Raw genomic sequence first — 20,586 nt, forward strand, 5'->3', positions numbered from 1 at the left:
ACTTGGAAGAAGGGAGGGATATAAATCAAATAAATAAATAAGTAATAAGTAGGAAAGGGTGTTGAGAACTTTTTAATTAGAATTAAGGACAGACTTCTTCTGATTCCTTCCAGGACACACCTCACAACTGCTAACAACCAGAATGGAAAGTGGAACTAAACTAAAGTAACTTTAATAAGGGGCCATGTCAAAATAAAAGTACAGTTAGTAAGAGAATATCAAATTCTTCATGATATAATACTTGGAAAATTGCAGGATAGCCTTTAAAATACATACACACTTGCTTTAGGGTTTAATTACCAAATGTTCCTTCACATGAAATGTGGTTAAGGACAAAAAAGAGAATGCTTGTTTTTAAGAGGGACAATGGCTACTGTAATAATACTGTGCACAAACATTTATGGACACTCAAAGTGTAGAATGTTGAGAAGGTAAGTCAAGCAATCCTATGCTAACTATTTTTAAGCAGCATTTATAAACTTTATAATGAGAGACTGGAAGACCAAGGCTAGCATATAGGTCACTAGGATATACATCACTCAAAAATACCACACCAAGAGGCAAAGAGTGGCACATGCTGCCACAGTAAAAGAATTACAAGGTTAACAGGGCAATCCTACTACGTACATCTTCTTAGAAGGAAGTTCCATTCTGTTCAATGGACCTTATTCCTAGGTAAGCTTGCATAGTATTGCAGCCTAAGTGAGGAAGCCTGATGGTGGTTGTTGTTATGTGCCTTCAAGTCGATTACAACTTATGGCGACCCTATGAATCAGCGACCTCCAATAGCATCCATTATAAACCACCCTGTTCAGATCTTGTAAGTTGAAGTCTGTGGCTTCCTTTACGGAATCAATCCATCTCGTTTGGTCTTCCTCTTTTTCTACTCCCTTCTGTTTTTCCCAGCATTATTGTCTTTTCATGCCTTCTCATTATGTGTCCAAAGTATGATAACCTTAGTTTTATCATTTTAGCGTCTAGTGATAGTTCTGGTTTAATTTATTCTAATGCTCAATTATTTGTCTTTTTCATAGTCCATGGTATTTGCAAGGCTCTCCTCCGACACCACATTTCAATTTTTTCTCTTACCTGCTTTTTCACTAATGATCACAAATGTTCAACAGGAGTTTCAAATATAATCTGCATGGCTGAGCTATTTTGTCTGAACTAAATATGCTGTCAGAGCAAAAAAGAAAGAAGATACTCAGTGGAATTATATGTCTGCATAGCAAGAAATAGAACTTGAAGAGTTAGTATGAAATCCAAGTCACATAGGTATGTCAGATGTTGCTCAGTTGACCTCATTTTCTAAATTGTTTTTGTTAAGACATTTCCTCCACTGGCAGCAGGGAAACCATTCTGTCCTACTACCCACTGTGTTTCCATGGTGGTCATGGAGGAAGAGACTTCATTTCTTCCACAGTTAGCACAGAAGCCAAGTAGGCTAGTGGAAGAGGGATGGTGCAATCTGTCCTTCATTCCCCGGCCTGCTCACTCAGCTCAATGGAATTCCTGGACACCTATAGCTATTAGGCAAGTTGAAAATACAAGCCTATCGACTTCCCCAGGAGGATCCCTACGCCTGTGCAGCCTCCGAGACGGGCTCCCGCCTTGGATGAAACTTATCCAGGTTAAATCCAGTCAGAAGGCTCTTTTCTGACTGGGAATAATTTCTTCCGGTTAAAGAAGAAACGTGAGATTTCCCACTTTAGCTTTGTTTTGATTGTTGGAGTCTGGAATTCGTCAGAATTGTCTGTCTTCCAGCAGCTCAGACAGAGCGAGGATTTTTATGCTAGCTCAGCTGGATAAGTGACCCGTTTTTTTTTATACGGATTAACAGGCAAACATCCTCCTGTCTACATTCATCATTTTCTTATCTATACAGCTAAAGAGATTTGTCAAAGTAACAGCAATTGAGATAACCTAGGTGAGGTAAGACTTTCCTTTTTTTGTTCGCGGAGCTAGGGGGGAAGAAAATATAAATAGCTTATTTTTTTTTTTACTGCAAAAAGCTGACATGGAAAATGGCATTCTAAAGATTACAACGGGCGAGAGATTTCTGATTGAAGGAGATAAGAAATCTTTTTGATCTATGGTTGGGATTATTTTTCCTGATCTACTTTTTTTTTGACGAATCTGCTCATTCTCTCTGCTACTAGCTATTTCGACGCTGTGAACTAAAGCTGTTCTTACACTTTCAGGCAGATAAGAGATAAGGGCTGTCTAGCATGTGACGTTAGTTTGTTGGAAAAATTAACTCCTTTGTAACTGGTTAAAGAAATAAGCTGCTCTTTGTTTGGGACATTGAAAATTGAAGGAGTTTTGTTCCTTTGGCTTTAAGAATGACAATTAAGTAGACCATGGATGTACAAGAAGGGACTTTATCTCTAGACATGTTTCAGAAAATAATGAATGGGATTAACTCAATAAAACAAGAACTGAGAAATAATAGACAAGCGTGGAGAATTGAATTTTACGAAATGAGACAGGAGCTGAAAGAAATTCAGGATTCTATGAGAAAGGAGAATAAAGATAGATCTGGAAAACAAAAAAAAGATGAAAGAGAAATTAAAGGCAAGGTTCAAACTAAGGAGACTGGCTTAATTATGGACATGAAAAAAGATTTGGATTTCCTGGCTGTGATGGATCCTGGAGACAAATATTACAGTTTGGAATTCAGCGCTGTCCCTGAAGGAATTGAAGAGATTGGAGATAAAGATATTATCGGGTCAAAAAAATTCTTGGACTGGAAGGATTTGATGGAACTTGAAATGGAGAAAGTTAACAGAATTAATCCCTGTCTTGTGTCAATGGAAAAACCTTCAAGAGATGTACTAGTGTATCATGTGGAAAAGAGGAACAGAGATGCGGCTTTGCAACAATACTTCAGTGATATGTTTGGATTTGATGGCAAGAAAATATCTGTGATGGAGGAAATTCCTACCAGACTTATTATATGACTATGACAGCAAGATTTTCGGGTGCGTAAAGATGGAAGATGGACCCAATATGGATAATGACAGAAGAGCGATTTAAAATCACTGGACTTAGTAGATTTGATGAGTTGGATTAATTGGCATGTTTATTTAGAAAAAAAAAATGATTGACATATATCTCAAGGATTGGAAACTTCTCTTTGACTTCTTGTGGAAGATTAAAATGATATGATGTTAATGAGATTTGAAACCAACTAAGATAACTGTTGGAGGAAGGTGATTTTATAATCTATTAAGAGATAGGTCTGTTACATATTATAGATTTATAGTTGAATTATAGTGTTTTGAAATTACTGGATTTAGTAGATTTGATGAGCCGGATTAAATGGCATGTTTATTTAGAAAAAAATTGATTGATATATATCTCAAGGATTGGAAACTTCTCTTTGACTTTTTGTGGAATATTAAAATGATATGATGTTAATGAGATTTGAAACCAACTAAGATAACCGCTGGAGGAAGGTGATTTTATAATCTATTAAGAGATAGGTTTGTTATATATTATAGATTTATAGCTGAACTATGACAAATCGAAAGTCAATATTTTTATATATATGTATTTTTTTTTAGTATTGTATTAGTTATTGATTTGTGTTGTTTTCTTTTTGTATTATTTTGGTTTTGAAAATTAGAATAAAAATTAATTGAAAAAAAAGAAAGAAAATACAAGCCTATCATATCAGTTAGATAACAGACAATGAACCACAGATCCGCATTTACACTGTAAATTTCCCAATATCTTGGCTAGGGAAAACTCAAGATGGGAAAGCAGCATGTGGTAAGATTGCCCAGTAGAGGTCTGGAGAGGGCTTTAGTACTTTTATGAATGCAAAAAGCAGCAGAATTTGCACTGGACACTGGCTTTCCCCCTCAACACAATAATAGTACAATAAGGAAGGGGTTGGGAACCACAGGCCTAGGGGGCCAAATGCTATTTGACCCTCAGGTCTCTCCCAGGCCACACACCCTCCCACAGGCCACACCTTGAGTGTTTTCGCATGGCTGGAATGGGTTCTTGAAATGTGAGAATACCTCTTGCTTGCCTGGAAGGACGATGAAGAGGTGTAACATACCGCACAAAGATTAAAGTTACATCCATTGTTCTGCCCACTTTTGTATCTGGCCCCATCTGTCACTGGCGCACAGCCCTCGGGAGCGAATGAGAGAAGGGACTGAGGTCCTTTGGCTGAAAAAGGTTCCCCGCTCGCCGCAGTAAGGGAAGCCCTATCACCTAGGAGAATTTCCCTTACGGTCATCGTTACAGCACAATCCTATCCCCTTCTCTATTAAATCGCCCCACTGAAGTCAAGGAATAGGAGTGTAAACTTAACGGCAAAAGAGCCTTCCCTCTGTAGCAACCCAGAGTGTTCTCACAATTACAGCAGCGGCGGAGAGAAGCAGCAGTAAGGACGACGACGTTCTCCCTCACGCAGCTCATCCACAAAAGGCGCGTCTTCTTCACGCGCAACAGGCGGGCGCGGAGCGGCGGACGCCACGGCGGTTGCCAGCCCCGATGAACTCCCTCCCCCGCCAAACCTCCAGCAAGGTTGGAGACTCAGGTCGGGCGCCTCAAAGCAGGAGAGCCTCAAAGCAAACAGCTAGGAAAACCAATAACCAACCACCTCTGAACTCCCTCAAGCACTCCTCCTACCCCGTGCCAATCCCGCCACTCACTTCTCTGGGAGAAGGGGCCGAGGCCTGCAACGAGGAGACATAGCGGTCTATTTCCGCCCTGCTGCGCCTCATCATGGTGGCAAGCGAAGGAGGTCCCGCCGCGAACGGCTCCTCCGTTTCTTCCTCAGGGCTCGAAAGAGGAGAACGACTCGCACTCTAACCGAGCCCAAGCCGGTTTACAAAATACACCTCTCGAATCGCAATGACGCGTTCAGGCGCGCCGCTCGCGCAGAGCTAAATGCTGCTGTTGCGTCACGACCCCGCGACGGAAATGGCGTGTGCTGAGATCGGATGTTGTTTAATACGTGCTTACACCTTAGAGCTACGGCATAGGTTTTACTTTGTGGCGTGGTGGTCAGTTAGAGTGTTGGACTACGACCTGGAAGACCACGATTCGAATCCCCACACAGCCATAAAGGTCACTGGGTGACTTTGGGCCGGTCACTGCCTCTCAGCTTCAGAGGAAGGCAGTGGTAAACCACCTGTGAATACCACTTACCATGAAAACCGTATTCATAGGGCCGCCATAAGTTGGAATCGACTTGAAGACAGTCCATTTTAGTTTCGTTTTATAGAGATAGGAAATAGAACAGTGACCCCGCCCCAACAGAGAGGTGAGAGCTTCCAGCATACAAAAGAATGGCGAAATGCAAGATATTAAGTGTGCTGTGGCTATGATCGGACAGCTGTGCCCATCTCTTGTTTGGCCTTCCTCTTTTTCTACTCCTTTCTGTTTTTCCCAGCTTTATTATCTTTTCTAATGAATCATGTCTTCTCCTTATGTGTCCAAAGTATGATAACCTCAGTTGCATCATTTTAGCTTCTAGTGATAGTTCTATTTAATTTGTTCTAACACCCAGTTATTTGTCTTTTTCACAGTCCATGGTGTGCGCAAAGCTCTCCTCTAACACCACATTTCAAATGAGTTGATTTTTCTCTTACCTGCTTTTTTCACTGTCCAACTTTCACATCAATACATAGAGATCAGAAATACCATGGTCTGAATGATCCTGACTTTAGTGTTCAGTGATACATCTTTGCATTTGAGGGCCTTTTCTAGTTCTCTAACAGCTGCCCCTCCCCAGTCCTAGACTTCTTCTGATTTCTTGACTATTGTTTCCATCTTGGTTAATGACCGCGCCAAGGTATTGATAGTCCTTGACAAATTCAGTGTCCTCATTGTCAACTGTAAAGTTGCATAAATCTTCTGTTGTCATTACTTTAGTCTTTTTGACGTTCAGCTGTAGTCCTGCTTTTGTGCTTTCCTCTTTAACTTTCATCAGCATTAGTTTCAAATCATTACTGGTTTCTGCTAGTAGTATGGTATCATCTGCATATCTTAAATTATTGATATTTCTCCCTCCAATTTTCACACCTCCTTCATCTTGGTCCAATCCTGCTTTCCGTATGATATTGTTAGGACAAACAGGGTAAGGCCTTAGCTAACATATCTAAAATCACAGTAGCACAGCAGAACCAAAGTTGCAAAGCACTATGGGCCCAACTGACAGGAAAGTATTCTTTAGGTTTTGTTTCTTGACTGTGGGAAAGCGCCTGAGATGGTGCCTGCCAGGCTGCAACTATGTTCCGGACCAGATAATCATTCAACTGTCCTTGACTGTTTTATTTTCCTGTACTCTGTGTATTCTCAACTCCCTTCATGCCATGCTGTTATCCTTTATAATAAATGACTACATTCTCCCCCAATGTGTCAATATCCCCTCAGAAGTGTGTAATAGAATATTCCTAGAAGATAGTGCTCAGGGCCATATGTATCTCTTTGTATATGTGTCTTTCGTTTATGGTGCCCCAAAGTGTTACTTCACCCCAACATACCATTCCTTATCTCAGGATGAGATGGACATGGGTTCTGATTTTCAAAGAGAAACTGCCTGACTTTGATATGTAGCAAGTGGTATGTAGCTTAGGCCTGTTACTTTTCTCTTGTTTTAGTTACATTTTGTTTATTGATAGTACGTTTCAAAATGCTATATATTGTCATGCTGAACAATGAAGAGTTGCTCTCATCCTTGCCAGGCTGTTGTGCCCATGTGAGTGTGAAAGCCCTTTTTGATCAAGAAGTTGTCTGTGTCTTACTTGATATCTGGGTGGCTCTTAGCCAAGCGAATAATTAGGATTCTATCTCAGCTCGCACTTCTGCCCGGGTGCTTTGAGGTGAGCAGTAGGCATTCATTGCCAATTTAAATTCTCAACAATATGTTCTGCATATAGATTAAATAAATAGGGTGATAAAATACACCCCTGTCTCACACCCTTTCCGATGGGGAACCAATCAGTTTCTCCATATTCTGTCCTTACAGTAGCCTCTTCTCCAGAGTACAGGTTGCACATCAGGACAATCAGATGCTGTGGCACCCCCATTTCTTTTAAAGCATTCCATTGTTTTTTATGATCTACACAGTCAAAGGCTTTGCTGTAATCTATAAAGCACAGGGTGATTTTCTTCTGAAATATCTTGGTCCGTTCCATTATCCAACGTATGTTTTCTATATGATCTCTGGTGCCTCTTCCCTTTCTAAATCCAGACGTCTGGCATTTCTTGCTCCATATATGGTAAGAGCCTTTGTTGTAGAATCTTGAGCGTTACTTTACTTGCATGGGATATTAAGGCAATAGTTCAATAATTACTGCATTCCCTGGGATCCCCTTTCTTGGGAATTGGGATGTATATGGAACGCTTCCAGTCTGTGGGCCATTGTTTAGTTTTCCATATTTCTTGACAGATTTTTGTCAAAATTTGGACAGATTCAGTCTCAGTAGCTTGTAACAACTCTATTGGTATGCCATCTATTCCTGTTGATTTGTTTCTTCCAAGCATTTTAAGAGCAGCTTTCACCTCACATTCTAAAATTTCTGGTTCTTCATCATACGGTTCCTCCATGAATGAATCTGTCATCCTGGCATCTCTTTTATAGAGTTCTTCAGTGTATTGCATCTTGGCCAGTCAGTGTGTCCCCCTGTTGATTATTCAACATCCCTACTCTTGGTTTAAATTTCCCTTTCATTTCCCTAATCTTTTGGAACAGGGCTCTTGTTCTACCCTTTTTGTTGTCCTCTTCTATTTCTATACAGTAACTATTGTAATAGTTCTCTTTGTCCCTACGTACTAGTCACTGTATAGTTGCACTTAGGGTTCTGACTGTGTTTGCTTTTGCTTTCCTTCTCTCTTTAACCATTTTAAGAGTTTGTTCAGTCATCCATTGAGGTCTTTCTCTCTTTTTAACTAGAGGTATTGTCTTTTTGCATTCTTCCCTGATAACATCTCTGACTTCAGTCCATAGTTCTTTTGGTTCTCTGTCAACTAAGTTTAAAGCCTCAAACCTGTTCTTTACTTGATCTTTATATGCTTCTGGGATGTTATTTAAATTGTATTTTGGCATTATGATTGCTTTGTTGGTCTTCTTTAGCTTTACTCTGATTTTCGATACAACCAGTTTATGATCTGTACTGCAGTCTGCTTGTGGTCTTCTTCTCCATCTTCTGCTACCAATTATATAATCAATTTGATTCCTATATTGACCATTTGGTGATGTCCACGTGTACAGTCGTTTTTTTGTTTGCTCAAAAAAGTGTTCACAAGAAACAAATTATTGGCTTCACAGAATTCAATAAGTCTTTTTTCTCCTGCTTCATTTCTGTCTCCTGGGCCCCATTTCCCCACAATTCCTAGTTCTTCTCTGTTCCCTACTTTTGCAGTCCAGTCCCCCATGATTATCAGAACATATTTTGGTGTGTGATCAATTTCTTCCTGTACTTCTGTGCAGAATCTCTCCAATTCCTCTTCTTCTGTGTGTTGGAGCATAGACTTGGATAATGGTTATGTTGATAGGTTTCCCATTTAATCTCATTGATATCACTCGCTCAGACCTTGCGTTGTAGCTCCTAATTGCTCTTGCTACATCACTTCTCACTATTAAAGCAACCCCATTTCTTCTTAATTTCTCATTTCCTGCATAAAATATTTTGTAGTTGCCTGATTTAAAATGTCCCATTCCAGTCCATTTTAGTTCACTCACGCCAATATTGTGATGCTGATGCGTTCCATTTCTTGCTTGACAATTTCTTACTTTCCTTGGTTCATGCTTATCACATTCCATGTTACTATTGTGTGCATCATACAACTCCGGACTCCCCTTTTGCATCTGTGCACATTAGCCTCCGGGCTTCCTTTTGGCTTTGACCAAGCTGCGTCATTAGTCACAGCGCTACTCGTACTTGTCCTTTGTTCTTCCCCAGTAGCTCGGTGAGTGCCATCATAAATTTCTTTTGTTGTTGCTGTTGGTGGAAATCACACAAAACTCTCTACAGCCCAGGCCACTTGCTGCTTCATTTGAAATGCCAGAGGACAAGGGTCGATCATGTGAATGTGCATGACCCAGAGACTACAATTAAGGCACCGTCTGCCAGCATAACTTTATATCAGTCCTAGATCTTGCACAAATAATAAGTATATGGCAAAACCAGCAACCAGTTAAAGCAAACTATTTCCCTGCATCTCCAGCATACACACACAGTGTTAACTCTGATTGGATACAGTATGCAACATGGGGCTGTATCTCTCTGGCCCCATGTTGTGCACGCATAGAGCTCATGAGTGGGAACTGGCGATGGGAAACTGGGAGAAATGGCATTTTGTGTGAAAGAGCCTGTTCTCCAGAACACACAGGGGAACTTGCTAACACTTTTCTCTTGAGAACCCCAACGGGTATCTTGCCTAGGGATCCCAGAGACAAACACCCAAACCCACTCTAATCCACCAATTAGGGGTGCCAGGACAGAGCACTCCTGTGCATAGTGTTCCACTGCTGAGGCATGAGGACTTGCTACTACACCTCTCTCTTACATCTGTTGTGCATCCTGATTCAGGGATCAACTGTGTATGTAGCTATTACTCTTATTGCTGTGTCACCCTCTACTCTCCACAGACCACTCTCCAACGAGTCCAGTATCTATTACACACCCTGTTCCAACTGGACCATGAGGGAGGCCAACCCTATGAACAGCAGCAGTGACCGGGATGCTCCTGGCTGTTTCTTTGTGAAGTTGTTCACCTACTTATTTCTTACTTGTTCTAGACACGGTCTTGTACCTTTGCAAGTTCCATAACAGACAATTGCACAACAGATGATGGTGTTCCTACTGTCTCTACTACCCTACAGTCTGTTATTGCTACTATCCAAAGTACAGCAACTCTGCTGGAGTGACCAGCTGGCAGCCGCACACGTCTTTCCCTTTCAGGATGTCCTCAATCCTGAGGCTACAATTTTTCCACATTATATTAAGCTTGATACACAAGGATCCTGTTTCCCCATCCTAGTATGAGCTGGCTTCAGCTGGCCTGAGGAGGGGACTAGGCAGGGAACTTCATGTGTTCGAAGCCTCTTTCTGCACCCTTGGTGGAGAGGCCTTGCACTTGGTGCACGAGCTTGTCTGAAAACCTGGGGAGCCACTGCCTGTCAGCGTACACAATACAGAGACTCGGTATAGGGCACCTTCCTATGTTCCTGTCCAATGCTACCTGGCAGAAATGGCTTCTCAAACAAAATTGCAGGGGGGGATGGTTTCACAGCTTGCAAGAGAATGGGGCAAAAGAAATGGTTGTCTCATGCGGGGGGGGGTGAGGGAAGGGAGGGGAGAAGCTCCAAGATGCTGGAAGAAAAGGAACACAGGTGATAAAATTCCGATGAATTTATTGAAAAAATAAGTCCAACGCGTGCTCGTGGGAACCTGAGTGTGTGACTTTGCCACCCTCACGTCCCATGAAACACACCTCCTTGAGAGGAGGGGATCTTTTGTTAGGGATAAACAAGCGCTTTGCCCTGAAATGTGCCTAAATGGTGTATCTATATTTTCCGCAAGAAATGCAGGTCCAAACCAAAATAAAGCAAAGCTTTCTTTTATTGAGAGAAAGAGTAGAAAAGCATTACAGAATTACTTGGGTGCGTGGCAGTGTGACGATCCCACCTTTGGCTCCACCTGTCAGGTTCCCACCTGCTTGTGGCTACCACCTTTCACTAGGCACCACCTCAGGACACCACCAGTCAGGATCCTCGTTTTTATTTTTTTCTCACTCTGCTCTAGCACAGATCTCTCAAGATCCCACCACCAGCCACTCCTTGTAAACAATACTGCTAGAGACTTGGCCTTAGTCTCCCTATGGCTTGTTACTTTGTGTCTGGGTGCCCTTGCTGTCCACAACCCCCCTGTATCTTTGTCTATAAAGCATACAATCCTGGGTTGCTCTGGATACTTGACGATGTTACAATTTCTTCCTTCACCGCTGTCACCATTAGATACAGTTTCCCTTCAGCCTTGGTAAAACCGTGCCCTCCCGTCTGGTCTGTATATCCCCAGCGAAGGATCAGGCTTTTGGTAAACCAATAAAAGTATTTATTTGATAACACTAGGAAATAACAAGATTACTTTAGGAATGTTTAACAAGCGTATGGTTTCATATAGTGTCACTCTTATGTTTCCAGTTATATATATTCTATCCAAATATCAGCCTATTAGAATCCAAACCTCCCTCAGAACTCTGTCAACTCAATCCCAACTGCCTCCCACTTCAACTCCTTTCCAATCACTCTCCTCTCAACTCCCCCACCAAACAGAACCCTGAACCAACTGTCATCCTCTCATTTATACCTTCAGCCACTCAAACGCTCAGCCAATCATCATACAGCATTCTCCCGCATTCTAGCCCATGTACTCCCCCCTCTTACTCAATTCACTTACCATATATCCCTATATAAACCCGCACTTACCATATTTACAGTTTTTAACATATAAGGACATCACAGGCAGCATTAATCATTAATATCCTAACCCATTCATAACTTTAAACTAAAGAAATTAAAGGACCCTATTACTATAAGAGGTGAAAGATAGGAGAGATTACCTATCCTATGCCCGGAATGGGCGGCTGAATACAGCTGAAGCTATGTGGAAGAGCTCTGATCCAAAACCAGGAAGGAATCTCTTGGTCTCAAGGTTTTGCATCGAGACCCAGAGTCTCTCCCCGGTTCTGTCCCTGCAGTCCTTTGATGTGTTCCTTGAGAGCGTAGTACATGTGTTGGAGCTCTGATGTTCCTCAGCTCCCCTTCTCTTTTCCTCCTCCTTTACTAGATTCAAGCCTTGGTTTTAAAAGACTTTTTCCTCTCTCCCCCTCCTGCCAAGGAGGGGTCTGAAAGTCTGGTGATTTTGTGTATGTGTGTGTGTGTGTATCTGCATGTGTATTTCTAACTGACCCTGAAAAACTAAGGCTCCTAACGAACAATGGAATTCACTGTGGGTGAGGGAAGTCTGCCAAAGGAAAAGATAACATTTATGCAGAACATTTATGCAGTAGTTTTTAGTTAATTTTGTATCTTAATTCTGCCCTTGTTACCCTTCGCACAAAACCTCATCAGCAGCCATACCATTAGGTGGGGGTGTGTGAGAGTGGGGGTGGGACTATAGTTCCTGGCCTTGCACCTCCTGGGTTCCACTTGAACCAAAATGGGGTTAGCCAAGCAATTGTAACATTGCTACGTACAATGTACAACCAAGCCATAAACGGGAAAAAGAACAAACTGAATACTCACGTACCGAATGTGAAATCTGTATATTTCGGTATTTAGTTTCGCTATTTAGAGACGATCCCTCCTTTACAGCTGCGGCTAATTCCTCAGCCAGAGAACTTATGGAGACTTTTTACGAGCATATATAACTCTGTGTTCTCCACTACAGCAGTTACTTGATTCACTCTATTGTGCAGAACTATAGCTTCTTTGCAGTATTTGTACATTTTGATTATTAGACGACTCTGTATACAGATTCCACGTTTGGTACGTGAGTATTCAGTTTGTTCCTTTTCCTGTTTATGGCTTGGTTGTACGTTGTATGTAGCAATTTCATATGGATTAATCACTGATATTTTTATGTTTATTCATTTTAGCCCCTGACGAAGGCCGAGTTTTATGTGGCTGAAACGCGTTGGGCTTATTTTTTCAATAAATTCATCGGAATTTTATCACCTGCGTTCCTTTTTTTCCGGCATCTTGGGGCTTCTCCCCTCCCTTCCCTCACCCCCATCTTTTTGGATGCCAGCCACTTCTGTTACTGTCTCATGCAGGGTCCAGGCCCTTGGTCCATGCAGTGGTCTTGCTGCTAGGCTCAGGTGTGCCTACACAGGCTCTATTTCTTTCTTAGCATGGCTTTTGTTAGTTTGGCCCTGATGGATTACAACTATTGCCTGGTTGCAAATACTCTCTTTTTAGGGAAGGTCATTGAGAGAGTCGTGGCAGTACAACTGAAGACATTCCTGGGTGAGACTGATTATCTGGATCTATGCCAGTCTGGGTTCAGGCCCAAATAAGCCTTGATCGATTTTTACAGAGAGGAGGACAGGTGCAGTGCAACCCTGCTTCTTCTTCTTGATCTCTCAGTGGCTTTTGGTACCATTGGCCATGATATCCTTCTGGTCTGACTACAGGTTGGACATTGGGGGCACTGTGCTTCAGTGGCTCTGTTGTTACCTGCAGGGTCAAGTCCAAAGAGCAGCATTGGGAGACTGCTCTTTGGCCCCCTGGTGTTTACATGACAGAGTGCCACAGGGCACCAATTTGCCCCCAATGCCATCCAACATCTGCATGAAGCTGTTTGGAGCAGACATTAGGAGCTTCGGAGCAAGTGTCATCAGTATGCTGATGATACTCAGTTCTATTTCTTCATCACATCTGAGTCAGGAGAGGCTCTGCAAACCGTGGACCAGTGCCTGGATGCAGTTGCGGAGTAGATGCAGGCCAAGAAGCTGAGCTTGAAGCCTAGAAAGATGGATGCCTTGTGAGTGGTTTTAGTGTCTGGCAGACAGGTCAATTGCCTGTTCTAGATGGGGTTGCACACCCTTTGAAGATTCCACCGCTTGGGGATACTTCTTGATCCACCTTTGAAGGCTAAAATGACCTCTGTGGCTAGGAGTGCCTTCTGTCAGCTTCAGCTCTTGCACAAGCTGCAATCATTCCTGGACCAAGATATCCTATCTACAGTGGACCAAGATATCCTATCTACAGTGATCCATGTATTGGTAACCTCAAGACTCAATGATCATAACATGCTTTATGTGTAGCTGCCCTTGTGTCTGTCCAGAAGCTGCAGCTAGTGCAGAATGCATGTCAGACTGCTTGCAGGAGCACACTACTGGCAACATATTACTTTCCTACTGAAACCTGCAATAGTTACCAATTTGCTACCAGGCCAGATTCAAGGTTCTTGTATTAATTCACAAAGCAACTAAACTCGGGCCCAAAGTATCTTAAGGACCTTCTGATTCCTTACATTCTGTCTCAGTCACTGGGGTCTAATGGGGCACTTGTAGTCCCACATGCTTCTGAGATTCAGCTGGCCACTGCCAGGGGCTGAGCCTTTAGTGTGGCAGGCCCTGCCAAACTTCTTGCCAATAGAGGTTCAGCAGGAGTCACCCCCATTCACTTTTAAATGCCTTCTCAAAATTGCATTATTCAGATAGTCCTTTCAGTCATAAGATTCTTTGACAACCAGCTTTTGCTGAGGTGCTTGATGTTTTTACTGTAACACAGTGTTTTTAGGTTGTATACCACCTTGTGATATTTTACAAAGTGTGCTTTATCATCATCATCATCATCAATAATAATAATCCTGGGTGCCAGCAGGATGTATAACAGTTTCAGGAAGTTTACCTGAGCTGTGAGAATTTGGACTTTTAGCAGCAACACTGTTAAAGTGTTAGCCCCCGCTAACATCACCTCTTCTTTCTTGGCGGTGTCGATAATGATAATGTTGTTTCTATTTAATTTAATTTTTGTATATTGTATTGTTTATATTGCATATTATTGTATTTTTATACCTGTGTTTATTTTTCTTGTAAGCCGCCTTGAGGGCCTTTGGCCGAAATAATAATAATAATAATAATAATAATAATAAATGTATGTCCCCCTCTTCCAATAGGAGCCCAGGGCAGCAAACAAAAACACTAAAACATCATAAAAACAGACATTGGAAAAATGAAAATGGACTGCCTTCAAGTCGATTCTGACTTATGGCAACCCTATGAATAGGGTTTTCAAGGTAAGCGGTATTCAGAGGTGGTTTACCATTGCCTTCCTCTGAGGCTGAGAGGCAGTGACTGGCCCAAGGTCACCCAGTGAGCTTCATGGCTGTGTGGGGATTCGAACCCTGCTCTCTCAGGTTGTAGTCCAACACTCTAACCACTACACCACATTAAAACATACTAAAACAAAACATCTTTAAAAATATCTTTTCTAAAAAAGCTTTCAAAAACATCTTAAAAAGCAATTCCAACACAGACGCAGACTTTATTTATTTAATTATTTTATTGCACTTGTATACCGCCCCATAGCTGAAGCTCTCTAGGTGGTTTACAGCAACCAAAAACATTAAAACAAATATACAATTTAAAACACATATTTTAAAAATAATTTAAAACATAATTTAAAAATTTAAAACAATTTAAAACACATGCTAAAATGCCTGGGAGAAGAGGAAAGTCTTGACCTGGCGCCGATAAGATAACAGTGTTGGCACCAGGTGCACCTCGTCAGGGAAATCATTCCATAATTTGGGGGCCACCACTGAGAAGGCCCTCTCCCTTGTTGCCACCCTCCGAGCTTCCCTTGGAGTAGGCACCCGGAGGAGGGCCTTTGATCTTGATCGTAGTGTACGGGTGGGTTCGTATCAGGAGAGGCGTTCCATCAGGTATTGTGGTCCTAAGCCGTGTAAGGCTTTATAGGTTAAAACCAGCACCTTGAATTGAGCTTGGAAACATACAGGCAGCCAATGCAAGCGGTCCAGAATCGGTTTTATATGTTTGGACCGTCTGGTCCCCATTACCAATCTGGCTGCTGCATTTTGCACAAGCTGCAGTTTCCGAACCGTCTTCAAAGGCAGCCCCACAGAGTGCATAGCAGTAATCTAATTTGGAGGTTACCAGAGCATGGACAACTGAAGCCAGGTTATCCCTCTCCAGATAGGGATGAAGTTGGGCCACCAACCAAAGTTGGTGGAAGGCACTCCATGCCACCTAGGCTACCTGAGCCTCAAGTGACAGAGATGGTTCTAGGAGAACCCCCAAGCTACGAACCTGCTCCTTCAGGGGGAGTGCAACCTCATCCAGAACAGGTTGGACATCCACCATCTGGTCAGAAGAACCACCCACTAGCAGCATCTCAGTCTTGTCTGGATTGAGCCTCAGTTTATTAGCCCTCATCCAGTCCATTGTCGCAGCCAGGCACCAGTTCAGCACATTGACAGTCTCACCTGAAGAAGATGAAAAGGAGAAATAGAGCTGCGTGTCATCAGCATACTGATGGCAACACACTCCAAAGCTCCGGATGACCGCACCCAACGGTTTCATGTAGATGGTGAACAGCATGGGGGACAGAACTGACCCCTGCGGAACCCCATACTGGAGAGTCCAGGGTGCCGAGTAATGTTGCCCAAGCACCACCTTCTGGAGGCGACCTGCCAAGTAGGAGCAGAACCACTGCCATGCAGTCCCTCCCACTCCCAACTCAGCTAGTCTTCCCAGAAGGATACCATGATCGATGGTATCGAAAGCCGCTGAGAGATCAAGGAGAATCAACAGAGTCACACTCCCCCTGTCTCTCTCCCGACAAAGCTCATCATACAGGGTGACCAAGGCTGTTTCCATGCCAAAACCTGAAACCCAACTGAAATGGATCCAGATAATCGGTCTCATCCAAGAGTGTCTGGAGCTGGCCTGCCACCACTCGTTCCAGGACCTTGCCCAGGAATGGAACATTTGCTACCGGCCAATAGTTATTAAGATTTTCTGGGTCCAGGGAGGGCCTCTTCAGGAATGGTCTCTCTACTGCCTCTTTCAGGCAGCCAGGGACCACCCCCTCTCACAGAGAGGCATTAATCATCTCCCTGGCCCAGCCGGCTGTTCCATCCCTGCTAACTTTTATTAGCAGGAAGGGCAAGGATCCAGCACAGAAGTGGTTGCACGAACCTGTCCAAGCACCTTGTCAACGTCCTCAAGCTGCACCAACTGAAACTTATCTAAGAAATCGGGACAAGGCTGTGCTCTGGATAACCCGCTTGATTCACCTGCTATAACACTGGAGTCTAAGTCCTGGCAGATGCTAAAGATTTTATTCTGGAAGTGCCTAGCAAATTCATTACAGCGGGCCTCAGATGGTTCTATCATGTCCCTGGGGCCAGAGTGTAATAGCCCCCGGACAATTCTGAAGAGCTCCGCTGGGCAGCAGATTGATGATTTGATGGTGGCAGCAAAATATTGGATAAGGTCTCTACTTAAAAGACTTGTTGAAAGAGGAAGGTCTTCAGTAGGCACGGAAGAGATAAATATTTAAGAGGAAGGAATTCCAAAGGGTTGGTGCCACTACACTAAAGGTCCGCTTCGTATGTTGTACAGAACAGACCTCCTGATAAGATGGTATCTGCAGGAGGCCCTCACCTGCACAGCATAATGATCAAGTGGGTATATAAGGGGTAAGATGATATTTCAGGTATCCTGGTCCCAAGTTGCATAGGGGTTTGTACACCACAACCAGAACCTTGAACTTAGCCCAATAGCTAATGGGCAGCCAGTGCAATTCTTTCAACAGGGAGGTGACATGTTGGCAATACCCTGCCTCAGTGAGCAGTCACATTGCCGCATTTTGCACCAGCTGCAGCTTCTGGACCAACCTCAAGGGCAGCCCCACATATAGTGCATTAAAGTAATTCAACCTGGAGGTTACCAGTGCATGGACAAGTGGTCAGGCTATTCTGGTCCAGAAATGGCCACAGCTGTCTTACCAGCTAAAGCTGGTGAAAGGCACTCCAAGCTACCTAGGTCACCTGGGCCTCTAGCGACAAAGATGGATCCAAGAGCACCCCCAGACTATGAACATGTTCTTTCAGAGGGAGTATGACTCCATCCATGCAGGCAACTGATCAATTATCCAAACTCAGGAGCCACCAACCCACAGTGCCTCTGTCTTGCTAGGATTGACTCAGTTTATTGGCTCTCATCCAGCTCACCACCAAGTGCAGGAAGCAGTCCAGGGCTTGCATGACTTCTCCTGATTCAAGTGTTACAGAGAAATAGAGCTGGATATCATCAGCATACTGCTGACCCCTTCTCCCAAATCTCCTGATGACCACTCTCAAGGGCTTCATATTAATGTTAAACAGCATGGGGGACAAAATGGCACCCTGTGGCATCCCACAGCTCAACTGCCAGGGGGCCAAAAGACAATCACTCAATGCGGTTCTCTGAAAATGACCCTGGAGGGAGGATCGGAACCACTGTAAAACAGTGCCTCTGAAACCCATCTCACCAAGTTGGTTCAGAAGGATACCATGGTCAATGGTATCAAATGGTAGCCAAGAGATCAAGTAAGAATAACAGGGTCACACTCCACCTGTCCTTCTCTTGATAAAGGTCATCCATCAGGGCAATTCAGTCCCATAACCAGGCCTGCACCCAGATTGGAATTGGTCAAGATAATGTGTTTAATCCAAGAGTATTTGCAATTGCTGTGCCATAACCCTCTTGATCACCTCCCCCCAAAAGGGGGTATTTGCGACTGGGCGGTAGTTGTCACAAACCAATGAGTCCAGGGTGGGCTTTTTCAGGAGTGATTGGATTACCACCTCTTTCAGGGTGGCTGGAACCACTCCCTCCTGCAATGACATGTTGACCACACCCTGAATCCACTCAGTCAAACCCCTTGGAAAGCTTTAATAAGCCCAAAAGGGCAAGGTTCGATAGGACACTTTGCTGGTGGCATAGTCGCAAGTACTTTGTTCATGTCATTAGGCTGCATCAATTGAAACCCTTCACAAGAAGTTTCAGCAGACACTGCATTCGGCATCTCACTGGGGACTACAGTAGATGTGGATGGGGGATAAAGATTGCTATGGAGGTGAGCAACTTTACTCTCAAAGTGCCTTGCAAACAATTCACAGTGGGTGTCTAAAGGGTCTAAAACTATTTCCTGGAGTTGATGTCAACACACCCCTCACAATGCAGAAAAGCTCCACTGGAAGGCTACTGCCCTCACCACCACACAGTAGGCATGGTTATGTACTTGTGCCTGATCAGCCTCACAACACATCTTTCACCACTTGCACTCTCCAGCCTGTTTCATTGCCTTAACTCACTGGTGTACCAAGGTGCAAACTGGGCTCTACAATGCTGGACAGGGCACTCAGGGGCAACCGTGTCAAGAGCCCAACACGCCTCGTTGTTCCACAGCATGACAAGGGCTTCAACAGGGTCACCTGCTCTATTTACTGGGAACTCTCCCAGGACATTCAGGAATCCAGTGGATTCTATTTGTGTAAGGGGTAGACCATCTTAATCTGGCCACCATCCCTGCAGGGGAGGATCGAGGCCGTAAGTCTAAACTTCACCAAGAAGTAGTCTGACCATGACAATGGGGTGACATCCACCTCCCCATCTCTTCCATCTGGAGCAAATTGAAGGTGTGTCCTGCCTTATGCGTTGGGCCAGTGACAACTTGAGACAGCCCCATGATTGTCATGGAGGCCATGAAGTCCTGAGCTGGAACACTAGAGGCAGCCTCAGCATGGACTCAGGACTATCGTTCTGGGCTCCTCCAATACCACAGTTGAGACGGCCTCCGCCAGCTCGGTCAGAGAAGTTGCCAGGCAGCAGGGTGGACGGCACATAAAATAGGCCTAAGAAACCACTGAATTCAGCAAACACCAAAGCAGTTCTGACAGAATAAAACAGATGACAGCTATGAAAAGGTGGAAGCTGCCTGGAACTTTTGCTGAAGTGTTAACCAACGTAAGACCTTGGCACCTGAACTGATAAGGATGAGAAAAACATACCTGATAAGAGGCTGAGAAGAACATAACCAGGCAGCACCGCAGGTGGTGAAACCATAACATACTTAGGTTGTTTTGTAAATATGCTGATATAAAATATGTTGACACGACTTGCATGACAGTGAAAGTAGTGGAAGGGATGGCAGATTTGAGAGACATTAGTTACCCATCTACCAGGAAGATTTCAAGTATGTAGGGAGGTGGAAAGATTCTAGCAGTCACCTCCAGGTTCAGCTCTGAAGTGACACAATGATCTGATTACATCTCTGACCAATATAACAAGGGATGTGAGATAACGTAAGATATAAAGCAGCCTTTCCCAACCTTTGGGTCCCCAGATGTTGCTGGGCTACAATTCCCATAATACCTGACCATTTGCCATGCTGGCTGGGGCTGATGGGAGTTGTAGTGCAATAACATCTGGGGATCCAAAAATTGGGAAAGGCTCATATAAAGGATTTTTAAAAAGTTGTCTTTTTTCTTAAAAGGGGTGGAGAGAAAAACTATGTACTTACATATCTGCTATGCTAGGTGTGACCTAGTTGATTTACAATGTAATTTTCTGTACTTAACACAATTTTTCTAATGGGCAGGAGTAGACAATCCTTTCACTACATTATAGCAGGAAGCTGGGGTGGGTGGGGAGGGGATATAATGTTGCCATGGCCCACACACCAGTGAAACAGGTGCCATATCCAACGTCTGCTCACCCAGGAGGAGAGGGGATAAACTTACAAACTAGAAAATATAAAAAGCAGAAACACAGCAGAAATGCTCCAGCGTCCCTGGAAAACCCACCAATTGATGACTGTGGTGCCAGCAATGGCCACATGCTACCAGATGAAATCCTTACTCCCTAGGCGGATCTCGAACCCTTGTCCCAACAAGGCTGCAATCCCCCTTCCTCAGGAGGTACGTGGGTGCTGTGTTGAGTGGACTCTCCTTCCTGTCCTTGTGTATGGTGTGCTCCAAAGCAGTGCTTGTAGGAATGCCTGGCTGTGTGGTTGTTGCTGGCTGTGCCACTGGTCCAATG

General features: G+C 43.7%; 1 protein-coding gene across 8 annotated transcripts in view; it reads right to left on the reverse strand.

The window, feature by feature from the left end:
• The window catches only part of LOC133384891 (E3 SUMO-protein ligase RanBP2-like), a 66,299-nt gene extending 61,111 nt beyond the window's left edge, over positions 1–5,188 (reverse strand). For 6 of the 8 annotated variants that reach the window (XM_061626754.1, XM_061626748.1, XM_061626750.1 and 3 more), the window contains exon 1: positions 4,671–4,935. In XM_061626754.1, the coding sequence (XP_061482738.1) occupies positions 4,671–4,745 (75 nt within the window). In that variant the 5' untranslated portion in view covers positions 4,746–4,935. Of the gene's footprint in view, positions 1–4,370; positions 4,568–4,670; positions 4,936–5,169 lie in introns of those variants that run through there. The other 2 variants (XM_061626751.1, XM_061626752.1) reach the window with 2 other exon arrangements.
• Between the last annotated feature and the right edge of the window lie 15,398 nt (positions 5,189–20,586).

This window comes from Rhineura floridana, chromosome 5, assembly GCF_030035675.1.
Source record: "Rhineura floridana isolate rRhiFlo1 chromosome 5, rRhiFlo1.hap2, whole genome shotgun sequence".
In the NCBI taxonomy this organism is placed as follows: Eukaryota; Metazoa; Chordata; class Lepidosauria; order Squamata; family Rhineuridae; genus Rhineura; species Rhineura floridana.